At 37.8% G+C, this 13,020-nt stretch overlaps 7 protein-coding genes across 7 annotated transcripts; 3 read left to right on the top strand and 4 right to left on the bottom strand.

Moving 5' to 3' along the window:
- Window positions 1-359: 359 nt before the first annotated feature.
- On the bottom strand, window positions 360-2,978 carry KLLA0_F02299g (Zn(II)2Cys6 transcription factor; the record flags this gene model as incomplete). The annotated part of the gene is made up of 1 exon (XM_455184.1): window positions 360-2,978. One exon carries the CDS (start codon window positions 2,976-2,978, stop codon window positions 360-362), a length of 2,619 nt encoding a protein of 872 aa, XP_455184.1.
- Window positions 2,979-4,419: 1,441 nt separating this feature from the next.
- On the bottom strand, window positions 4,420-5,316 carry KLLA0_F02277g (uncharacterized protein; the record flags this gene model as incomplete). Its single annotated transcript, XM_455183.1, has 1 exon — window positions 4,420-5,316. One exon carries the CDS (start codon window positions 5,314-5,316, stop codon window positions 4,420-4,422), a length of 897 nt encoding a protein of 298 aa, XP_455183.1.
- Window positions 5,317-6,100: 784 nt separating this feature from the next.
- On the top strand, window positions 6,101-8,035 carry PTR3 (Ptr3p; the record flags this gene model as incomplete). Its single annotated transcript, XM_455182.1, has 1 exon — window positions 6,101-8,035. One exon carries the CDS (start codon window positions 6,101-6,103, stop codon window positions 8,033-8,035), a length of 1,935 nt encoding a protein of 644 aa, XP_455182.1.
- A 62-nt stretch (window positions 8,036-8,097) lies between these two features.
- On the bottom strand, window positions 8,098-9,303 carry AIM22 (putative lipoate--protein ligase; the record flags this gene model as incomplete). The annotated part of the gene is made up of 1 exon (XM_455181.1): window positions 8,098-9,303. The coding sequence occupies one exon, from the start codon at window positions 9,301-9,303 to the stop codon at window positions 8,098-8,100; it is 1,206 nt and encodes a 401-aa protein (XP_455181.1).
- Window positions 9,304-9,570: 267 nt separating this feature from the next.
- On the top strand, window positions 9,571-10,395 carry POP4 (RNase P/RNase MRP complex subunit; the record flags this gene model as incomplete). Its single annotated transcript, XM_455180.1, has 1 exon — window positions 9,571-10,395. The coding sequence occupies one exon, from the start codon at window positions 9,571-9,573 to the stop codon at window positions 10,393-10,395; it is 825 nt and encodes a 274-aa protein (XP_455180.1).
- Window positions 10,396-10,441: 46 nt separating this feature from the next.
- SHG1 (Shg1p) lies at window positions 10,442-10,828 on the bottom strand (the record flags this gene model as incomplete). The annotated part of the gene is made up of 1 exon (XM_455179.1): window positions 10,442-10,828. One exon carries the CDS (start codon window positions 10,826-10,828, stop codon window positions 10,442-10,444), a length of 387 nt encoding a protein of 128 aa, XP_455179.1.
- A 253-nt stretch (window positions 10,829-11,081) lies between these two features.
- Window positions 11,082-12,965, top strand: KLLA0_F02167g (uncharacterized protein; the record flags this gene model as incomplete). The annotated part of the gene is made up of 1 exon (XM_455178.1): window positions 11,082-12,965. One exon carries the CDS (start codon window positions 11,082-11,084, stop codon window positions 12,963-12,965), a length of 1,884 nt encoding a protein of 627 aa, XP_455178.1.
- Window positions 12,966-13,020: the final 55 nt, after the last annotated feature.

Raw genomic sequence — 13,020 nt, 5'->3', positions numbered from 1 at the left:
TTACTTCCGTTAACCGTTGATCTACGTAGTTTTATGAAAAGAATTAGAAAAAAACAATTGTGCGTCCGTTGGGGAATAATGTTATCATATACATACACGATTATCACTCTGACAAAAATAACAGATTAGTATATGAAGACGGATGCAAAACCTACTTCCTTGTCCACTTCTTTGTTAGAACTTCGTAGTCCTTTCTTGTTTTGTGTTTTTTTTGTTTTGCATTTTTCATAGCAATTTATGTAGTCTTTGGTGAGAAACTTTGCCAGTGTTAACTTGAGGTTTAATATGCCAAAACTTTTTGTTTATAATATTCAATGAAATAGTGTTACAATTTAAGGCTTAGGAATTTTTCACCTTACCTATTTGGAAAATTGCATCAACATCTCAAATTCTTGATCCGAAAATAAGAGCGATAATTTATCCGTCTCAGGTTCCACTTCTATAGGGAATCTAGGGGTGCTACTTGGATTGGATGAAGATCCTGAAGCAATGTCCGAGGTCGTCGTAGCATGTTGAAGTACTGGTGTGGTTTTACTGTTCGTAAGTAATCCGTTGTTTTCGCTATTTCCAATATTAGAGCCAAAAATCCCATCTGAGCCAGTGCCCACTATAATCGAGGAACTGCTATCTGGAATGAGTGAGCTCGAGCCCGAGGGTAGTTGATCTCGATTGCTTGCCATTGAATCTGATGGTGACATCAACTGACCCAACGGCAGTGGGGCACCATAGTTTGGAAGAGATTGGTTCTGAATTCTTTGTGCGGTGCTTTGTGATATACCAGGGGGGTCCGCAGGACGCTGGAACGTATTTTGAGATGAATTAGGATTCAAAATTGTCGGCTGGATAGGAACATAAGTCTGGGTTTGTTCTGAGCCGTTCGGGACTACCTTGCTGCTAGTCCTGCTACCAGCAACAGATTTATACATCTCCTGAACTTTGAAAACCATATGCAACCAGTTCTTAGTGACTGGGCAAAAACTCTCCCTTGACTTGAGAATCTTTAATACCATTTTATAGCAATATGATAGATTTTTGTCTTTATTCTTCTTATATAAAGCTGCGTCAGGGTCCATGAAAGGGAAATTTGAACCGTAATTGCACTGGATAGCACAAACAAAAGCGCAAAATGAGAAGAAAGGTGATGATTCGATGAGATTAATAGATCCTTTAGTGTTTTCAGATTCCGTTTCGAAAACTACCTTTAAAATTTCACAAAGTTGTCGTAGTGCTGCAAAACACTTTCTCGACATATCTGACCAATAGGTTGTGTATGGTGGTTGTGGCATAAAAGGTGGTTCGATTGGTCCGCAGGGACCTAATTCTTTTGAAGGTAAAAATGGAAGATATTCCCTAATGCAAAATATTATAGTCAAAAAATGCAAGCAATTCATTGAAGTTATCATGAAAAGCTTTTTGATATGATATGGGCGTTGACTGGCATAATCAAAATTCCCCCATTTCCATTCCGCAGGTATCACATTCCAGAAATCATCCACCTCTTTTGTTATTTTCCCAACAGTAGAGTTTTCTAAATCCCATGGAACCTCAGCCGACCTTTTTACTCTACCACCGTCCATCATGTACTCATTTATGGAGCCCCATAACGAATAGCACTTAATGAAGGCGGATCTTTCGTTTTGGAGTAACAATTGGGGGTAAGCTTTGTAAAACTTGTTAAAAGAACCAATGGTGACTTTACTTTTCAACTGGATATTGAAAGCAGCAGCCAATTGGGTATTAGAAGCACTGACTTCTTGTTCTATTCCAATATCCGACGACTGGGAGTTTATTTTGGATAAACCATATACATCACCGTTTAATGGAACATTTGTTTTACCGGTATTGCTAACACCGGAAAGCCCAAAGAAATATGATTCAGGAAGTGGTAATTCAACGTCCATGAATCGATTGACTGTAAAACAATGACCTTCACCAGTAGAAATAACTCTATCCAAGCAAAATGCGGACCAAAAAGTTCTATTCCGTAGCTCGTTCAACAACGGGTCTTGTTTACAACTGTGTTGAAACCTTTCGTCAAACTGAATTGCCTGTATCATCCTCACAGCACAACCATGCAGCATCCAGGCTGCAAAATAATCATTATGACCCCATTTGACACAAGATAGTAAGAGAAGCGATTGACATATTTCGATATCAGGCTTACTGATAAAGTGGCAGTTGTTAAATATTGCATCCAAAGCCAGCTTCTCATAAAGCGAGTGTTTCACTTGAAACGAATTGACTCCTAACCATTTATCCTCCGAACTGAACTCTGATTTCAAATCAGGGACTTTGAATGGACTGGAATAAGAGCAAACAGCCAACAGCGCACCGATAAGAATATGGTTTACTTCTTCTAACCTATTTTCATAGGTTGGTATATGGAAGAAAAGACACTCAGGGAAACTAATCTCTACTCTTTTAATAGCTGTAAGAATATGGCTCTTTGGAGTAGAACTTACCAGACTTTGAATAGATGAGAATAGTGGAGCGCGCACGTTGTTCTTGAGAGACTGGTACTGTAACATTTCGTTATTGATAGTCGGTATCACACCCGGTGAAAAAATAGCATCCATCGGAGGAGGAGGGACAACGTTCAAATTTCGATTAGTTAAAACAGCATCAGGACGGCGTTCCTGAGAGTACCCTTGCTGATTATGCGGCAGCTCTCCATTTGGGATTAAATTATTCGTTGTCACTGTTGGTGGTGGTGGTGGTGGTGGTGCTACTGCTGCAGAGACAGGTGTCTCCGCAGCTGCAACGGCAACTCCTGACATATCACCATTTCTGTTATTACCCAGGGGTTTGTTAGCCTTCCTCTTGTTGACCTTACTCTTATTAGTCTTCAGTGGAGGATAGGTCAAAACACACTCATCACCGCATCCTTTATGCAGACAATACGTACATGGAGGCTTACCATCATGAATGCATCTTATCTTCTGTTGCCTACACCTACTACAAGCCAAAACACACCTCATAATAGTATAATCGAACCAACTAAAAGTATCAAATACTTCACTAGCTCACGCTGTTTTCTCTCAACCTTTGCTAATAACAGTAGAAGCTTTGTCTCTTAGTATTCTACCTGATGATGAAGAGTGAAAAAATGAGATTGAAAAAGGTTGAAAACTGTAAAAGCAGAAGCAAAAAAATTCACCAGAACGGTTACTCTCACTGCCTTCGACCAGAATATCGGATCACGCTATAACAGCTAGTTATTATTAGGTTTTGTTGGATTTGAATACTCTGTCTTCTGCTGTTTGCGGTGATCTGTTTCCCTAAAACTAAGAATATCGTTATTGGATTTTCTTTTAACAGTCAGAAAAGTCCAAAAAAATCAAAAGCGAAAAAAAAAAGAAAGCTACCGCTAAGATAAAGTTGAACCGAGGAACTTCCTAAAAATTCTCGAGCTGTCAACGGCCAAGTTTTGGGATAATACTCACGAACCCAGGTATTTTATGTAGTTTCAGCTCTTCTTACAGCAGAAAAATAATACTGTATTTGTTCAATTGGGTGCGTCGGCCAGTATACAGCTTTATATTTTTCCGACTCCCACTGATTTTCGCCTGTTTTTTATCTATCAAAAGAGGAACCACGACCAGAAACGGACACACAGGAATGAAAGCCAAGGAAAATCCACAGCAACGCAGGCAAACCTTGTGAAATTCGAGATAAAGTTGATTTGACAAGACTATGCGTGTTAATGATGTAAGAAAGAGAGAGGGGTATAGGAGAGGGGTATGATTATGTATGCATCTATATAAGTAGATATGCAAGTCTCTCTGGTTCGGTTTACATATTGTGTGAGTGCGATTTGGACCCTGCTAGCATTCGAATCGGAATAAACGAAAAAAAAAAAAAGATAATACAATTGCCGGGCCACTTACCTCATGGGGGGATAACTATATATATAGTGTGAATGGACTGATAACTTGTGATTCTAAAATTCTTTTGTGATCGATTTTTTGTTTTTATCTTGGAAATATTCGAGCTTACTGAATGCTAAGTTTTCACAAGTACGAAAAGATATACCTTTTTGGGAACATAGTGCATTACATAATATTTCATTTTGTCTTCTGTGAGCTTTTAGGCAACCGGTTAAAAGTACAGGTTACTGATGATTGAAGTCTCACAAAATTGTGGACTAGCGGCACGAGTAACAAGCCCATCTTTTCCATACTAAGCGCAGGTGTTTGGCCATTGTTTTTTTTTGTGTGTTCCTCTTTCAAGTATTAAGGTTTTAAACTTTTTTCTAGAAGGAGCAAAAAGCCTTCGAACGTAAATGCATTAATAACGGTCGGGATTGGAAAGAATGTTTTCCTTACGTTAATAACAATTACGCCTATGTAAGTAAAAATAGAAAAAATTTCGGACAGGTGATTGGAAGGATCCATTATATGAAGTAATTCCTGGAACTACTCATGCCTTTATTCTTCTTACTAGTTCCATGATGATGTAAAACTCCTTGAATGTGATATTTACTGCCCATTTCTCACATATTCTGCTTCCATTTTTCAAGTACCCAGTCCAGAAACAAATCAAGGGCGTTGCAAAACTAGTAGCGCCGAAAAGTAATAACAATTTAAATATTAAAGTCACACAAGATAAATCTTCCAACGACTCTTCTTCGAGTAATCTTATAATGTCGGTAGGATCATGAAAATTATCGTTTTGAGGTTGTTGACTCTTGATTTCAGTCAAAAATTTGGAGTCCTTAATAATATCAAGGTACGAGTTAGTTAACTTCATAGTCAATTCAACGTTTTCAAGCAATTGTACCTGTTTCAAAGCCATGTTATTGCAACCATTTTTCGTGTTAGAATTTTCAACGGAGCATTTCCACATAACTTTGCTCAATTCATCAAGTCTCGTAGTTTGAAACGCGATGTAGTTGGCAACCATCTTATGCGTCCTGTAATAAATAGCATCCATAGATTCTAAACCGGCCACCACACGAGAAATATGTGCCTTACTATTGTTCACCCTCTGATATTCGTGCGGGAGAAAACGTATACAATTGTCAAGAACAACTTGGAATTCGCAAAGAGCTTCTTGCAACTCATTGAAATTGGTTTCGCTACTTATCTCCTTCTCGGGTAAAGTAGTTGAATCAAAGGTGATACTCTTGGCTAATTGGTTTTCCAAAATTGTTACGTTTTTCCCAATTTCACTCAGAAGGGAATCAATTCCATTAAATACTCTTCTTATGGTGTCAAAACTAAGTGAGTGTGTTTGAGAAGATACGGGAAACGATTCGACGCAATTGAAAATTTGTAAGCAAACTAAACCGATCTGCATCAGAAGGGGAAATTGCATCTCAAAAATACTAATAAAGTAAATGCGGTTAACGACGGCAGTTGATCTATTAGTTATTAATTATTCGAATTATCACCGATGTATTTCGAATGTTCATCAATCTTTAAAGTGAAATTAAGACGAAAGGAATAAGCTTCATCACTCATACAATTACCTCTGCTTTTATAATAATTCTGTATACTTATGGTACGCTACCGATAATGAGATCATCATTCCCACCCCATCTTTTCAAACGCACATAAGTTTCTTCTGTATCTGTTGAATCTGTCGTTCTGAAACTTTTCTGTATGGAAAGTTATCTCGCATTCCTGGAACTTTAGAAACGTTACTAAAGGAAAAACGAAAATGAAGAAAAGCTGGTAAGCCAGGGTTCGAACAGAAGTCTTATTTTGGACAGAACTTGAAAAAAAAATCGAAACGAAACATTTCAGTTTTTAAAGGTCGAACCAACGGTTACGCAGTGAAGATTGATATCATATAGCTGCACAATGGATGGATAGAGATAAGAGAAGAGAAAAAAGATCAACCCAGTCGAAGTGAACAGGTTGTTAACTTTGGAAGAGCGTGTTTCTTTTACTTTGGAAGAGCCAATCTACAGTTAAAAGAGGTGACTACAGGTCTATTCTATCACTTGGTGCAAATTTTTTGCTTCATTATCAAGGGTCCATTTTACATTGGTCTCATAAGAACAAAACAGCTTTTGCAGTTGTTGGGCTGGTTAGGCAACCTTATTAAAATAGTGCTGGTCATTTATTGTAAAAGTTTACACATCTGTTTTTGACAAATGTCCATTGAACAGATATTAAAGGATTTGGAACAAAATCTCTTCCTACCTAGTGAGATACTGCGATCTGGGAATAAGATTTCAGTCAAATATCGATACATTGACGATGCTTATGTTCAGTCATGTGGCTGTATTATGTCTGAGCAATTGTCGAAAGAAATTCAGACTTCATTGTCTGCGACTTGTCCAGTTTGCCATACAGCTTCTGTTACTGGTGTTGGACCGGTTGGCCCACTGAGACATCTTTATGACCAATTGCGATTTTACCAAAATAATAAACCTCCAAATGAAGATATACTGGAAGATCCCACTTTGACACAGTCGACTGAAAGGAGTCGACGTCATTCAGATAAATCGCATTCGCTTTTATCGTTGTTTCTTCAAGTGGCAAGTAAAGTGGCGACAGAGGATGAGCAAGATTCACCTGTGAAGAACGGTGCGTTGAAAGATGTTAATGATGTGCAGAATTTTAAAGCCTCCGCGGAGGAGCCAATAGCAGTCGAAACAGGATCCTTGGATAACATCTCGAACTCAAAAACGATACCAATTCAAGACAACAATTCATCTATGGTTGAGACACCTTTATTCCCTATTAATACTGCTACGATTGCCTCTGAATTCAACGAAGAGAAAGAGTATTATTTTGCAAAGTGTTTTCCAATGTATAGAAAACGATCGCAGTTCAACACACATTCTAAATTTCTACGAACGAAATCGAAATTATTCATCAATAATTCTATCTCGCCAGACTGTACTAAGTTTGCTCTGATAACGCCAAACAAGTGGGAGGTGTTCTCTATACCATCCACAAATTCTGGCTCGAAGAACAAGGAACCTGAATTGTTATTTTGCGGCAACACTAACGGGGAGTTTGGTCCTAATTTTGAATCACTATCGTTCCCACAGAATGCGACTGTTTTACAGCCCATTTACAACGAGTCTTGGGACGCTGCCACGATGAGGACAACAAGAAAGAAAACAAAAGATAACAGTGCAGCGACAGCACTTTCACAATGGGAACACATATACTGCAAACTGAGTAATAGATTATTAGTTGTGGCTGGTACACGAGGTATATTCCGTGTTTTCAACTTGAGTAGAGGTGGGGAACCAATATATACATACTGCTCATCGTTCCCAATCCGTTCGATTGACATAAACCCCATAACTTCCATAGTTTCGTGTGGAATAACAGGCAGAGACAGAACAACCGGTTCCGAACAGGCATTATTACTATTCCACAGATTTGAGTTTGATCAATCATCGCAGAGTTGGCAGTTTCCTCAACCGATAACTATCACATTGCCATATCGCGATCCAATTCATACCTTACAATTTTCTTCAGATGGGAAGTATTTATCATGTTCAACTGCATTAGAGTCAAGATTTTTGGTGATATCATTGAGGAAAATCAACGAACCTAGACTTGTCATGAAATCTTTACGCTCCCTAGACACTTCTTTAGAATCTGAAGGTATCACTGATACTAAACTATTTCCAGGTAATCCCAATCTAATGTGCGTCACCTCAGTAGCATTCAACGCCCCTCCAATTGTAATAAACACAAAAATCGAATCCATAAATGGTGTTCAAAGTGTCGCGCAACCAACCATGCTCCTTCGATTGGATGAATTGGGATCTAAGATTCATAAATGTGAGATCTCGCCAAGAAACGATTCTATTGCTTTCTTAGACAGGAACGGTACCGTAAATATACTATTTGCCCCGACAATGATGGATAACGAGAAGAGAAGAATATTAACGGTAGATGTTGTTTCTAATGCTTACAGAATGAGAGAAGCCGCATCAATGAGATTCAGTGTTGATGGTCACACATTATACATCCTAGATCGTAAAGGCATTCTCTACGTGGAAGATTTTGCATTTGCTCTACCTCAACATCCAGAGGTAACAAAATGCAAACAAATAAACTAATTGTTTATCCTGCGTGTGAATTTATCCCTGCTTTATCACATTAATATAGTATAAATAATTATTTACAGTAAATGTTTGAATATTTTGTCATCTTCCCTTACTTCGTCATAAAATTTGTAAAATGGCATCCCAACTAATTCAGGCCAGTCAGATTCAATAATTACACCCTTCTCGACCTTTATTGTAACGTCATTACAAATTACCTCAAACCTTGGGCCTGACATAAATTTCCATTCTTTGCTCCGTAAGTTTTCGGAGATCTCTGTGATCTCGAGTAAAGAACTTGATTCATCACAATAAAACATAGGAATTTCAGAGTCATCAACCAGATTTCTGAACTGATCCGTAATCAAATTGCAAAAGTCATCAATTGACGATATTGCTTTTCCGCCAATGTTATCAACCTTAGATCTAACACTTTCGACACTATTACATGTCCATTCAACCCCAGGAATTACATCCGGTTTTAGTAAACCTTTGAATTGAGCCAGGTCTGAATCTATTAGCATTGTGCCGTGGTGATAAGCTTTTCCTTTAGCTATTTTGAAAGCACTACCACTTATCTTATAACCTTTATAGATCAAATCGCCTCTATCGTTCAACGTAATGTTCTCATTACTTAACCATTGTACAAGTTGCTGATTGAAGAACTCTCTGCGGAAACTTTCTCTCGACGTCAAATACGAATAGTTAACATTTCCTAAATCATGCACTACTGCACCTCCACCTGAACGTCTTCTTACAAAATTGTACCCTCTTGATGCGATATTTCTCATGTACGTTTCCTTCCATGGGTTTTGATTCTTACCGACAACGACACATTTATCATTGGTATAAAGCAGTATTCTTTCATTTCCCGTTTTGTTCTCAGTTAAAGGCGTATTACGAAACACATAGTCCTCTAAAGCTAGGTTGAAGTATGGGTTGGTAGATACACTTCTGATGACGAACCTTCCATTACTTTTTACCGCGTCTTCCAGCTCCGCTGGTGAAAGTACACCGACAGAATACAAGGAATTTAGCTCTTCATTTATTTCATCAACTTCAGAACGCTTGTTTGATTCAATATCTTTTGTAGTAAGAATGTTAGCTTTATCTGTTGGAGTGAAGAGCTCACGATAGATGTTGTTGAGCTCTTTGTATTTTTCATCTGTTTCATCCAGTTCAAATGGAATCTGATTATTTGCTGGAGTATATAGTCGTTTTGGAACGGATATACCACTTCTCAATAGCGTTGTCGCTACTCGATGCGTACATTTACTGATCATGGATGCTTCTCACCCATAGAGGTCCTCACAAATTGTTCAGCCCAACGAAATTTATATCTTCATCTTCACAACGTTGTGCATGGAAGTAAATCAAATATCGGAAGCTCATCGGGTAAAACTTGAAAAATTGAGATGAGATAAACTTGAAAGAAACATTCTGCCGAAGGGACAACAATCTTACCGGTTTTAAAGCTGGGTACAACCAGTATTCGGTAAGTGTTGCGTTTTAAAGCTGTTACTTCGCGAACGGATATACGGGCTTCCAAAATGGATCGTATTCAACCTTTTATAGAAGAGTGCTTATTCACTAAATGTTTTGATAATCCAAGGAAACCTATCAATGAGAATAGATTAACACAGACGTTGTTCTTGATGCCAACTGATGGAGGTCTGTCTACCAAGCTTAGAAAGAAGAGTAAGGCAAAACTTCTTCATTCAAGTAGTATGGGTGGATCTGCTGGGTTAAAACATCCAAATTACAAGGCAGTGAACAAGAATTCAAGAGTTTTGTTGAAGGAATATATAAACAAATGCAATAATGCATCCGCAAGTTGCAAAAAGTTAGCCAAGAGACTAAAAATTTCAGATAGAGACCAGCTACAAAGGGTCCTTGAAGAGAAACACAAAGATTTATTGGAGCAACTGCCGAATTTTGAAACTTTCTCCTCCATGTTCGAAGATATATGGTGTCCATACATGAAAGAATTGTTGAACATCCCAGATAATCACAAAGTTGGAAATCCATTACCTTTGAACTCTCAGCAAACTTTGATCAAGCTCTCTATGGCTGATTATAACGGGTGTAAGTTGAAGGTATCTAAATCCAAAAACAAGTCATTAACTGGGAAAAATGGTATTGTAATATGGGATGCTCAAAAGACATTCATAATCATAACGAAAGGCGGATTAGTCGATGAATTGAAAAGCATACCGAAGAAAGGAACAACTTTCGATTTCGAGATTCCAATCAATGAAGAAGAATCTTTAGCCTATACAATTCTTGGTGATAGATTTAAATATAGAAGTGTTGATAGAGCCGGTAGAAAATTTAAGAGTCGCCGTTGCGATGACCTATTATATTACATTAGTTAACGAAGTAAAATATATATGTAGCAGCCTTGCTACTTTATCTGTTCAATCAACTATCATTAGTTTTGGCTTCAAGGATAGTTCTTATCTTTTGTCTCGTCGTCGCATCGTCAAGTGAATCACTCAGAAGCTTCTCCACATCGATATTTGACGTGTTTAAACTCTTGAATCCGTCTTTAAATAATTGGCCCTCAAGAAGAGCAGTCGTGGTACCTCTGTTCTTGAAAATTAAAGACTCATCTTCATTTACCCTATCACGAACTAAATCCCTTACTCGGCTCTTTATGAATTCGTCCAAGCTAATATCACCCTCTACATTTTGAGATAGTATTTCATTCTTTAAACTGTCTAAATGACCCTCCTTCTTAAAAGTTTCCGCCAAATATTTGGCAGGATCTAAAGACTCTTCTTTCAAATCGTTACCATTACTATTCATGCCGTGTACTACCCTTAGGTGATTGTGAAACCATCAATACCAGACCAAGGTAGCAATTTCTTACACTGAATTGCAAAGAAAAGGTCTGCAAAATCGCCAAAATTTCCAGTTTTTTGGCCAAGACAAGATAGTTCAATAGTCAAACCTCCATTCAAGATGCACTTCAACAAAGAAGTGGCAGGAGCAATAGAGCTTCTTGTTATACGTTGAGCCCTGTGTATGACACCTGAAAGATATGAACTATTAACTTCCCATGAATATTCGAAACGGAAAAGAGCTAACATGGTTCACCTACGGTAATTTAGTGAATAAATCAGAGGATGAGTTAAAAGATGTGAATAAACGACTTACACGATGGATTGACCAACTAAGGTACTCGGATGCTAATGGATTGGACGACAATAAGAACCGTTTACTCGATGTCACAAGAGGTTTCTTACAAAGCTTTGACAATGAAATGCAGCATATGACTAACACTATTGAAAGTCCATTGACTATTGGGAGCTTGGCAAAACACATCCTAACAATAAAACTTCAACTAAGGAAAATACAGCCTCTTTTCTTACCTTTAGAGCGAGCACTACACAAACTCGGGTTAAATATACGACATTACTCACTTCTCGTACAATGGCTGGTCACCATTGTTGGATATAAATTATATTCTGAGTTGAACGATCTAATTAGAAGAGGGTTTGAAATTGAGGTTGAGACAAGATCCATATCGAATGACCAGTTTTATGAGGTTTGCAAGTTATTTTCAGACTTAGGATTTGATTCACATTATCATCATTTTTTGGATCCGATATCCCTACCTAAGAACAACGATGTTAATCCACGATTTATCTTATCTATTCTCGAGGGCTTGGTATTAACCTTCAAAACCCAATTGCAAGTACAGTCAGATATTAAGGACTTTGAAGCGGAAGCTTATACCTTCATGAATTATTTGCACAACGTGACTCTCCAAATATATCCCGAAGAAGTTTTTGCAGTGACTCGTGCCGGTTTTTTTGCTGTATTTGCTGACGTTGATTTCTACAAAGCTTCGATCTCACAGAAACTCGGTTCATCACAACCGCTCAATTCTCAGCGTATCAGCTATAATATATGTGGTTTACAAAGTGTTTTGACCGAAAAGGATATACTATCTGCTAACCTCGAAATTACTACGAAGTGGGTACAAGATTTGACTGAGGTTGGGCCTAATTACCACCGCCTCTTGATCCGAATGATGGATTTCATTCTTCAACAGCGCAAGCCTATAATGAGCCGCCAATACGCATTTGAATTGGACTCTAAAAATACTATTAAATTCATGAGACTGATGGTGAAACACATTCTTACTTATTTTCCAGGCACTACCAACATTGGAGATGTGTTGGGTAAAAAAGCATACAACATGACTGAAAAAGAAAGAAGATGGCTAACGAAAATAGGAGTATTCTTGAAGAACACTCGACAATTTCAACCATTTTCTGCTTCGTATTTTGAGCAATACGTTATAAAAGAAATCATTCGAGATAATCTAACCATAGATCTAGTCAAATCTATTTTAGTTGGCAAGAAACTAGAACTTGACGCTCCCCTCGCTCGCTTTTACATAGTAATGCAGCAGGATGCTGGGACACTAAATAATATTAACAGGATGTTCAGTCATTTGTCATTAAAGATAACGAGAAACAATAGGAAGAACGATATCATCTTACCAGCAAAAATATTTCCTAATATTTACTCAGAAAATTCGGCAAAACTTCCTTTTAATCTGCCAGGAAAATGGGTTAACAAACACGAACCACGGATTACAAGTGATGGTATTAATGTACACTTTTATGATCAACCGCATCTACATAGAGTCATCATGAAACCTACAATTTTTCAAAAAACCAACATATCCATAAACTTCAATTTATGTCATGCTGTCATTCTTGATACATTGTTCAATAAAAAACTAAGCTGGTCGCTAGATGAAATGATTAGTGCTCTTTCCGTTCGCAACCAAGCAATGTTCAGCCATTATTTATCATCCTTAGTCAAGCACGGACTCTTGATCAGGAAAGAAGATGGCATATTTGCACTTAATCTTGGATTCAAACCTAACAGTAAACTTCTGGTGAATAATATTTTCACAATACCATGAGCTCAGTATACCAAAACTTCTACTGTTACGTCATTGGCTGCTAGTTACGTAGCCA

Source organism: Kluyveromyces lactis (genome assembly GCF_000002515.2).
Source record: "Kluyveromyces lactis strain NRRL Y-1140 chromosome F complete sequence".
In the NCBI taxonomy this organism is placed as follows: Eukaryota; Fungi; Ascomycota; class Saccharomycetes; order Saccharomycetales; family Saccharomycetaceae; genus Kluyveromyces; species Kluyveromyces lactis.
This window is presented reverse-complemented; position numbering and strand designations above follow the sequence as displayed.